General features: G+C 49.4%; 1 protein-coding gene across 1 annotated transcript; it reads left to right on the top strand.

Annotated features, from left to right (window-relative positions):
- The first annotated feature begins 288 nt into the window (after nt 1-288).
- On the top strand, nt 289-10,124 carry Tob2 (transducer of ERBB2, 2). Its single transcript, XM_028789904.1, has 2 exons — nt 289-606; nt 6,489-10,124. Exon 2 carries the CDS (start codon nt 6,573-6,575, stop codon nt 7,605-7,607), a length of 1,035 nt encoding a protein of 344 aa, XP_028645737.1. The 5' UTR covers nt 289-606; nt 6,489-6,572; the 3' UTR covers nt 7,608-10,124.
- Nucleotides 10,125-11,028: the final 904 nt, after the last annotated feature.

The following is an 11,028-nucleotide window of genomic DNA, read 5'->3' as shown; positions in this document are numbered from 1 at the left end:
AGACGCTCAGAAGCATTCCGAGGGTGAGCAGCCCCGCTGAGGACGCGCCAGGGAGGGGTCTAGAGGAGACAACGAGAGAAGATTGCTATTACACTTCCCACAGAATCTGGAATCCCAACCCGCCACTGGGCTGCGAGGGGTTAAAGATGCCACGGGAGGAAAAGTAGTCCCGGCCCCGCCCCGGCTGGGCGGAGGGACGCATCACGCAGGGGTGGGGAAAGCAGATTCATGCGCAGGGTTGCTGAGGGTGAAACTTTTCATTGACTTTGCTCACTTCGGGCCCGGGCGCGGGAAGGTGCAGGTCGTTGGGACTGAGCGTCGTGGGAACCGTGGGCAGAAGGACAGGACCTGCCCGACGACCATATCCAGGGCTGGCCTCCACCCACCGCGTGACGGGTGCCATCCTCGGGTCCGCCATCCCCGCGCCGTCGCCGCCGAGCTCGACCTCCAAAAACAGCGGAAAGAATCACATGAGCTCGGTCCTCGTCCATCTCGACCCTCAACGACGTAAAAGGATACCGTGGCCCTCAGCCTCGCGGCGCCCGGGAAGCTAGGAGAGAGACCTCCGTCCCGCGGCCTGCAGAGCGACCCTTTGCGGAGACTCGAGTGAGTGCGCGGGCTTGCGGGCGGGGGACGCCCACACTGGCCCACTCCCCTGCTGCCTCTCTCCGGATCCGCCCCTGGGCTGCTCTCCATCACTCTTTGATCTTAGGGTACCTAGTTTCGAGTGCGGCCCTCCTAAGCGGAGAGCGTTTCCTCCTTGACCTCCTTCCCCATTTCTTCACGCTTCACTCGCTAGGTTTTCCTCGTTCTCCCAAAGAAACCAAACTCTGGCCAGAGTTAAATAAATTAGGGGGAGGAAGGGGATTCCATCCTTATTTTTCGGCTGCCTTTCACGTATGCGGGATGGTGATTATTAACACAGTCTGTTCGGAACCAGTGAGATGGGAAATTTGGACATCCCCTTTTTGATGACAGGGCCGGTTAGTGGAGACTGCCCTTGGGTTGCCTAGCAAGAACTCCATGCAGGTTGAGCTCTTGATATACTTGTGTAGGCGTGGGGAAAAAGTACCCAAAGAGCCTGTCCGATGTGTATTAATTGTGTTTGATCTCTCCTATTCCTAAACTTCCCCTTCTGTCCGAGGGGGTTGTACTCCGCCCTTGACCAAAATCTAAGGAGGGAAAAGGGAAAATGAACAGAGGAACAGTCTACAAGCCATCCCCTCCCCTGGGAGCAACCAGAACTTCACACAGCAGGCTTTGGAATCAGCAGACAGGGTTTCCGGTGCCAGTTCAGTATCTAACCTTTTTTTTCCTTCTACTTCTTTCTATCCACCCTGGCCTGGGAGTGGGTTTGGTTTCTCTTTGATTTCCTGACAACAATAAAAATCCTGTTGCTTGCCTGAGCGCCTACCCCCATCCCTCACTTAAGCACTGGGGAAAACAGCTGATGTGGGAGGGAGGATTAGGGAGGTTTAACACCCTGCAGGGGAGGGTTGCCGAGGATCTGGTAAGTCTGGTCCTAGGGTAGGCCTTGCAGTGGGAGGAGGCTCAGAATTTCTGAGTATTAGAAGATGTCCAGGTTTCAGATGTACGGATTTTGCTTGCCTGCCTGGGAACCTTTTCCCATTTCCTTTACCTGGGTCTGGTTTCTCAGACTTGTCTAATAAGTGGGGTGAGGCTTGGGTACTACTGGCTTCGGGCTTTATTGTTGACTGGGCGCCTCCTTTACTAGGAATTTCTTTGGCTTGGCCAACAGGACTGGAGAATTGGGTCTAATTCTTGCCATTCCCTTCCTGGCTGTGGGGATGCTGGAGCCGAGCCTACTAGGTATTAGGTGTAAAGGGTTCATTTCTCCTTGAACACTGTTCTTACATCTACCACAGACAGCGACAGTCCACTGAGATCCAGAAGCTGGGGCCGGAGCAGTGGCTCTATCCATTCTAGCCCACCTGCTTCATCTAGGAAAAGCCCCTTAGTTGCAGAGCCCCGATTCAGTAAGCTTAGGAGGTCGTGAAAGGAAAGGAGAGTTATTGGAGTCTAGCCTGGACAAGGACGTGGGGAGAAAGGATAGCCGGTGAGAGGCCTTATGGGCAGATTTATGCCAAACGTCTTTGGCGATGGGAGGGGGGCACCCACTCGCCGCAACGCGCATGTGCATCGGAAACTTTTCCTGGGCTTCGGACCCTTGGCCAGGACCTAGAGCGGGGCATGCGCGGTCTATCTGGCTGGGCCCTCGCGTAGTGAACAGGGAAGTGTAGTGTGCTCGAAAAGTAGGTCACGAGTCTCTATCCTCGCCAGGAGGCCAGAGGACTACGTCTCCCAGAGTGCTGAGCGTGGTACCGCCTTGAGGGAGGCGAGCCCGGGGCCCCTGAGATCCCTAAAGGGCCCTGCCCTGTACTGGACTCTTGTGATCTGGTCCAGGTGGTCTGGAATATCAGGGTCTAAGCCCATTGTACTTATCATTGCAAATATCCTGGAAGGCCTGCAATCTATATTGCCTGTTGGGCCGCTGTCTCCGGGATAAGACCTAAGAACTAATCCCTGGGAAGCAGCCTGAGCCACACTGTCGCTGTCCATTGTGGCTGTACTTCTCTTGATCGTGTTAAAATGCTCCCACTCCCACACATTTACCTGAATCATGGAGACCGATTGATTATAGGATATTGGGAATTTGAGATACCTGAATTTTTTATGGGGAGGTATAGATTCCTTTACTTCACCCTTTCTAAGCAACATTGCTTTTTTTTCTTTAGTCTTGCTTTGCATTTTCATTAATTTCTCTGGAATTAACATCAATGAAGTCTTTGTGTAGCTTCTTGGCTTCTTTCTTGTCCAGGTTTCTTTCTCTTAAGCACTAACACACACATCAGCACAAGGAATCTTGAGTCAAGGTATAACCAATGGCTAAAGTAAAAGAAATGTATTAGGGGAGAATTTTGTTTCCTATATATTGGTCTTTAGGAAGAAGCCTCAGTATACAGCACAGGCTGAACTTGACTCTGCCTCAGCCTCCTGTCTGCTGGAATTACAGGCACCACACAGGTTAGCTCACTTTGCAACTTTTTACTATATTATCAAAATGAGATTTTACTATTAAACACGTTCTATTTTTGAGACAGCTTCTCACTATGTAGTCCTGGCTATCATGTTATTTGCTATGTAGACCAGGCCGAAATTCACGATTCACGTGCCTCTGCCTCCTGAGTGCACACCGGCCTATTCAGCAGTTTGCTTTCTTCTTCGTCGTCTTCGTCTCCTTCGCCTCCTTCTTCTCCTTCTTCTCCTTCTTCTCCTTCTCCTTCTTCTTTTTCTTCTTCTTTTTGGTTACCTTTCTAGTGTTCTGTTGAAAAAAAAAAAAAGATCTGAGTCCACTGCAGCTACTTAACAGATCTGTTTGTTCTTTTTTTGAAGGGTAGTTATTCCTAAGCTTTCTAATCTTAACATACTTCCATAAATATTTTATATATAAGGACTATAATTTGCCCATCACTTTCTAAAAAACAAATTCGGCCAAATGGTCGCTCCTATCTTTAGCTGAAGATAGGACAGCAGGAGCACTCTAATCCTCTACTCCATAAGCTTCTGGAAGTCAAAATTAGAGTCTGAGCGGATCGAGCAGAGAAGCTCATTTTACTCGTCTGGCCTTTTTGTGAGGCTCCACACCATAGCCATCTGGCCTAACCTGTTCTCGAGTTAGAGAGGAGAAGGAGGCATTTCCTGCCCTTGTTTGCGCAGCAGCACCGCTGAGGTATAAAGTGATGTTCAGTCTCAGTTGCTTATGGCAAATACTGGCTCTCTAGGCTGATGACAGTGCTTCCATTGTATTTTCGGGTGAGAGGCTTATTTCCCAGTGACTTCGGCCTACATTTAGAATGTTCCCATTTTGAGGCTATACTGTTCAGGGGTACAGGGATAATTAGAGGACAATCATACAGCAAAATTTGAGGCCATCTAGAAAGGTGTAGAAGTCCTTATGGGTACAGTGAGAGGTTCATTGTAAGAGACTCTTCAGTGCCTTTAGGATAATATCACGTTGACACTGAATCTGTTTTACTTTTCCAAAAATTCTTTGAAAATACCACCTTTAGCCGTAGGCCCTTTCCTGAGACCTGATGCAAACTTTCTCCTTTTGTCTCCTTAAGTTAGACACCTTTAGTGGACCACAAGGTGGACCACCATAGTCCTTTCAAACCTCCATTTTTTTATTAACGTATTATGTCTAATTATGCATAGCTATGTGTATCTTCATATGGGTATGTGTATGTGAGGGCAGGTGCCTGAGGAAGCCAGAGACATCAGATCCCCTGCAGCTAGAGTTCCATGCTCTTGAGAGCTGTCTGGCATGAGTGTTGGGAGCCAAACTTGGGCCCTCTAGTAGAACAATGAGTAGTCTTAACTACTAGGCCATTTCTCTAGAGTCTTGAACCTTCTTTGTTTTTTTTGCTTGTTTGGTTGGTTGGTTTTGTTTGTTTGTTTTAAGGTTTATTTGTTGTATATACAGTGTTATGCCTGCAGCTAGAAGAGGGCATCAGATCCCATTACAGATGGTTGTGAGCCACCATGTGGTTGCTGGGACTTGAACTCAGAACCTTTTGAAGAGCAGCCAGAGTGCTCTTAACCTCTGAGCCATCTCTCCAGCCCCTGAACCTCCGTTCTTAAACTGTCAATGCAGAAGGTGTGAGTTGCTTGAACGTAGGAGTTCCTGGTTTAGTTTAGCTGGCCTTGAGCTGTTTTTTCTGCTTCTACCTCCCAAGTGATGAGTATGCAGGCTCATCACCATGCCCAGCTCAAGCCTAGAAGTTCAAAGTCAGCCCAGGCAACAAAAAACCTACCAGCCCCCACTCCGCACATTACTACACAGGAGAAAGCCTATAGTAGTCAGTAAATAGCTTTGAGCTTTGTATCTGATGATGACCCTGATTCTCGTCAACTAAGCCCCTTTTTCTTTCCTGAGAACTAACATGAAAATGTGTTACAGTAGGTGTTCATAAAACTCAAGATTCTCAAAGCTAGCATTAGTGCCTGGAGACTCCATTTTGGAACTAGAAAGAACGTTAATCAAAATCCAGCCCTGAGTCTCACACAGGACAGAAGATGCCCTTGGTGGGAACATTGTTCAACCCCTTCTCTGATGAGGTCAACAGTGTGGCTTTGCCTAACGGTCTAGCTAGAGACATGCTCTGGCTCTGCCTTCAATAGAGGGGCCTTTTCAGTTCAGTTTCTCCCAGAGCTGGAGTCCAGAACCCGTCGTTTTGGGGAAAATGAGATTCGGATCCTTGACTCCAGGCCCTCATAGATCCTTCCTGAAACATGAGGCTTGCCCGGGCACAGGGGGTAAAGCTTTTTGACCTCAGTGGGATCTGGCTCTGAGAGAATCCCAAAATAACAACCTGAGTGTTTGTGCTGGGCCACCTCCTCTGTGGGGCTCTCCAACACTTGATAAATCTGATCTGGTGCCGAGGACAGGTGGTCAGACAGTCCCTGGGAGACCGGGTGATGATGGGTCCCCAGCTGGAAGCTGTAGGGTGATGGAAAATTTCTTCCCTTTGCCATCTTCATCACTTTCAACCTTGCCAGAAACCGTGGAGATTCCCTCAGGCCACACTGCTGCTCCTCTTACCGTCCTGCTGGCCGCCAAGGCCCTGCTTCTTGCACTTTCCCTAGGTGCCCCTAGTCCAGCAGTTTCCTGTGGGCTGACAGACTGTGGTTATAACAGATTTTATCTTTTTCTGAAGGATGCTGGCCTTGTCCCCATTACTGGAGGCTGGATGGAAATACAAGCTCTGGTCACATTACTGGGTTCTTAAATTGGTTCTGTAAACTCAGACTAAGCCCCAAAGCATGTGCACCTATAGGGTGCAGGGTGACAGGTGGATGTGACTGGAGTCCAAGCCCCAGAGAGAAGCTGGCAGTGTCCCTTCATGTTCAGTGACCTTGTATCTTGTTCAAGTTAAGAAGGGCAGCTAAAAAAAATTTGAAACTTTTGTCTTCGCCTGTGACAGTTTCAGGGCACAACTTGGATGAAGACATTGCAGAGACAGCAAGAACCTTCTTGCTTCCAGCTGGACTGGGGGCCTGGTGTTAGCTCTTCATTATTTGATGTCATCTCATACTGTCATGTCAAAATGGTATAAAGTACAGTGCACTCCTATCTTAAGTGCATGCGAGGTACCGAGTATGGGGGAGAGAGTTATCCTTGAACCTCAGGCTCCGGATGAGGAAACCAGGGGTTATAAAAAGTGACTTGTCATGCATGCCTGTAATCCCAGCACTCCGGAAACAGGAAGTAAGATCACAGCAAGTTCAAGGCTAGCCTTGAACTATCACATAGTGAGTTGTAGGCCAACCAGAGCTGTATAGCATCAAAAAAATAAGACAGGAACAGGTGTCTGTTGTGCTCTGTCAGTGGCACAGCTCAGGCAGGGTGTACTGGGGCCTTTCAACATAAGTATTCACTGTGTTCCTCCTTCCTTCTCACTTTCCAGAAGCCTCAGAATCCCAGGATCACTCACCTACCCTGCTGCTGCTCTCGGCACGTGTGCTGTGCGTGTTCTTTCCAGAAGGGGATCATGCAGCTGGAGATCAAAGTGGCACTCAACTTCATCATCTCCTATTTATACAACAAGCTGCCCCGGCGCAGGGCAGACCTGTTTGGGGAGGAGCTAGAACGGCTTTTGAAAAAGAAATATGAGGGCCACTGGTACCCCGAGAAGCCGTTGAAGGGTTCTGGCTTCCGTTGTGTCCACATTGGGGAAGTGGTAGACCCTGTGGTCGAGCTGGCTGCCAAGCGGAGTGGCCTGGCGGTGGAGGATGTGCGAGCCAACGTGCCCGAAGAGCTAAGTGTCTGGATCGACCCTTTCGAGGTATCCTACCAGATTGGAGAGAAGGGAGCTGTGAAGGTCCTGTACCTGGGTGACAGTGAGGCAGGTGCCCCAGAGCTGGACAAGGAGATCAAGAGCAGCTTCAATCCTGACGCCCAGGTGTTTGTGCCCATCGGCAGCCAGGACAGCTCTCTGTCCAGCTCTCCGTCGCCATCCTTTGGCCAGTCACCCAGCCCCACCTTCATCCCCCGATCTGCCCAGCCCATCACCTTCACTACTGCCTCTTTTGCTGCCACCAAATTTGGTTCCACCAAGATGAAGAAGGGTGGTGGGGCATCAAGCGGTGTGAGTGTGGGTGGCAGTGGGGCAGGTGGCCAGCAGCCGCCACCACAGCAGCCTCGCATGGCCCGCTCACCCACAAATAGCCTGCTGAAGCACAAGAGCCTCTCCTTGTCTATGCACTCACTGAACTTCATCACAGCCAACCCAGCCCCTCAGTCCCAGCTCTCCCCCAGTGCCAAGGAGTTTGTGTACAATGGTGGTGGCTCACCCAGCCTCTTCTTCGATGGGGTGGATGGCCCCAGCACCAGCACTGCGGCCCCCTTTGGGAGTAGTGGAGCCAGCACTTGCAACAACAGCAGCTTTGATGTGTCCCAGGTGTTTGGAGGTGGTGCTAACAGCCTGTTCTTGGAGAAAACACCCTTTGTAGAAGGCCTCAGCTACAACCTGAATACCATGCAGTATCCCAACCAGCCCTTCCAGCCTGTCGTGCTGGCCAACTGACCATCTTCCTGTCTGCTAGGCCAGGAGCACCCACAACCACAGCAAAGAAAAAGTCCAAACGAAAGAGGGAAAGAAAACTATACAAAAAGATTCCAGTCTTATTCTCCCAGCTAGGAAAAGGATTCACCCAGGCACAGAGTAGGAGGGGGTCCCGAAGCATAGAGTGTTGAGCTCAGCCCCTGACTATTCCTGCCTGCCTCTGAATTCATTTGGTTGGTTTGGATTTTTGTAATTTTTTTTTTACCTGTAGTTTTCTATATGACATCTTCAATTAGTGGTTTCCTGTGCTAAGGGCGGTCCAGATGTGAACTGCTGCTCCCTACGCCCTCCTTCATGCTCCTTTGGTATTGGTGTGTTCAGGCTCACCAGGAAGGAAGAGCAGCAGCTGGAGCAGGGAGAGCCTGGCCCCGGGTCCATTGCCCCCACCTTAGCTGTCTTCTCAGGCCCTGCCACACAAATAGGTCTGGCCCTAGCCTCAACTCCCTCTCAGGCTGGGCCACAAGAAGCTGCTGACTGGCCACTTGACACCCTCCCCTAAAGCTAATATCTGTGACTATAGGGAGGTTAGCACTTTTTCTAATTGAAATCCTTCTCTGTCCTGTGGCCCCATCTCTCATCCGCTCTTGGCCTGGCAAAGTTATATGCAGCCTCTTTCTCCAGCACAGCCTTTCCCTTAGGTTAGGGCAGAGTCTAGAGGTAGGGGTAAGTGTGTGTTTTTGTGTGTGCATTCATGCATTCGTGAGTGTGTGGCTTGCTGTCGTGTTCTGAAGGATTCCCAGCCACGTGGATCTTCCCTCTGTAGATGTGATCCTCGGTTGTGTCAAGTGCTTATTTATGTACACGATTGGGGGATGGACCCAGGGTGGTTTGACAGTCCGTTTGTAAGGACGTATATGTGTGAGTGACACGTGGCTAAGCCTAAGGAACCCCAGGGGAAAGCACTGCATAAGGAGCTGGATTTCCAGATTGCAGGGGGGTCTGCACTTTTGTTTGTTTTTGACAAAAAAAACCAAAAACAAAACAACAACAAAAAAACAACTCTGAAGGGCTGGGCGGGAGGAATACCCAAGCCTGATGCCTAAGAGGAGTCCCTAGACTTCAGCAGCTCCACTGTGTGGCCTGAGCCCAGGGAAGGGACAGGGAGAGGATGTGGAGTCAGTGCCTGTGGTGGGCAGTCCTGAGCCTTGAATCGAAACTGTGCTTTTTGGTTGTAGGTGTAAATACATTTGCACCCATCTGAGAACTTCCTGGTTCCCATCTCTCGACATACTTTGTCTGCCCTCACCTAGCACCACTTGATGCTCTGAGATGTCTCCTGGGCAGACGAGAAGCCCCTGGCACCCCCATCTCACTCCATTCTCCCAGGGACTCCCGAGCGAAACCGCTGTGGCAGTGAGCTCAGCCCAGACAGACACTGCCAACCCCGTGTCCTTGTTTTGGGCTCTAGCTCTACCTCCCCCCGCAGGGCAAGGCCCTGCGTTCTCGGCCCAGCACCATCAGTCTCCTGGTCTTCTCCAGCCTGCCCATTCTGGGCCTCCTGTTCTTTATCCTCAGTGCCCACACAGGTGACAGTCCCAGGTAAATGACCTCTGCCGGACAAGTTGGATGTTGCCTTACCCCCCTTCCCAGCCCCTCCTCCCACAGGAACACAGGTACCACCTGCACCCAAGCCAGCTTGTTTTCTCACACATGGGGAGACTGGAGCCCAGCTCCTTGTGTCTTTTGAAATAGGAAGAAAAATGTGTGTTCAGGAACATGACTCCTGGAGTGGGCTCTTGTGTGTGTTCAGGAGCATGACTCCTAGAGTGGGCTCTTGGGCCCAGTTCAGTGTCTCATCGCAAATCTAGGCATTTTTGCTTCTATTTTATTTTTTTTAAGGAAAAACAAAAACAAACAAAAAAAAAACTCTGCACTAATTTACCTGGTTTCGTAGAAAAACTTTTTTTTTTATTTTTTACATTTTTTGGTGTCCGTTTGTATTGAATAATTTGCTACATTTGTAAAATGTAAGAGGTATATATAATATATGTATATTTCTAATGTAAGAAACGTAAATTTTTTTTCTTTTCAAGATTTTTTCTTAAAAAGAGGAGAGAAACCAATATTTTTTCAGGAAAAACAAACTTTAAAAAATAGGAACATAAAACCGTTTTCACCCCTCTCCCCATCCTCTCTGTCCCTCTCACCCAGGAGCAAACAAAAAGTGGATCATCTTGTCAAGAATGTCAGCTGTCAGTCTTTCTTGATGCTGTAGTCTCGATAGCTCCCCTAGAGATGGGAGTAGGCACTGAGGCAGCCATAGAGAGGAGCCCCGGGAGCAGGGCAACGACCTTTTTTTCTCTAGTGAAGGAAGAACGCAATCAAGACATTTTGTATTCAGAACGTTGTGCAATATTTTGGAATGAGACATTGGTGTGTTTAGAGATTTAGTTTCAAAACAAAGATTGATCAAATCTGTACAGTTTATATTGTTCCAGATTTTTTTAAGTTTGTATTAAAAGCATGATATATAATAGCCTTCTGCCTACTCCTGACTCGTTTTGTTTCTGGGGTCCCTTTGAGATGGCCACTTCTGTGGGCCTCAGGAGACTGTTATCACCCTCACAGTGACTCACCTCTGGGTAGACACGGTTGGCCTCATATCCCTTTGGTGTGCCCACTACCACAGTTCTTCTCCACTTTACAACAAGAGCTGCCGTTGCTGCCACCACCCCACCCATCCACCCCTGGTCCCCCAGTGTGAGCTGTGCTGTCAGGGCTGGGAGGGTTTCTTAGGAGCCACCTATATCTTGAAGGGAGGATAAAAGGATGACCCCTACCCTGCTTGGATCTCTCCTGTGTGCACTTCGTCTTTAGTTTGGACCTTTTAAAACCAGATTCTCTTCATCAGCTTAATGCTTGGGTTCTCAGTCAGTGCCACCCCAGAGGTGAGATGGTGTGCAGAAGTAAGGCAAGGGCTCAAAAGGAAAATAGCCGCCTGCCATTTCCTGACTTCCTTGAGGTCTCAGCCATCTCCTTGTCCCAGGGACCAGAGGACATGTTTTGTTTTTCCCTAACCTAGTGCACATTGCTGCTGCCTAGAGCACCAGGACTGGGTGTTTGTGAAGGTTGTCATTAAATTATTTCATCCTCATGACTGCCCAATGAGAAACATGTTTTATCCATTTTAGAGCTTAGAAGTGGCTTTCAAGGTAGGCTGCTTCTCTACATTTACAAAATTAGTAAGTAGCCAGCTGAGGTTTTGAGTCCTGTCTGACTCTTGTTACTCAGCCCATCAGTAGTGGGTAGTGTCGGGCCCCTTGTGAAGCGCCTGCCTTCACAGGTGTGGCATCTCAGATAATCGATAGAACTGAGGACCAGGGAAGAAAACCTGGGGCAAGGTGGGCAAGCCCTCACCAACCAAGCCTGAACCATAGCTAGA

This window comes from Grammomys surdaster, unplaced genomic scaffold, assembly GCF_004785775.1.
Source record: "Grammomys surdaster isolate TR1022 unplaced genomic scaffold, NIH_TR_1.0 125852, whole genome shotgun sequence".
Classification (NCBI taxonomy): Eukaryota; Metazoa; Chordata; class Mammalia; order Rodentia; family Muridae; genus Grammomys; species Grammomys surdaster.
This window is presented reverse-complemented; position numbering and strand designations above follow the sequence as displayed.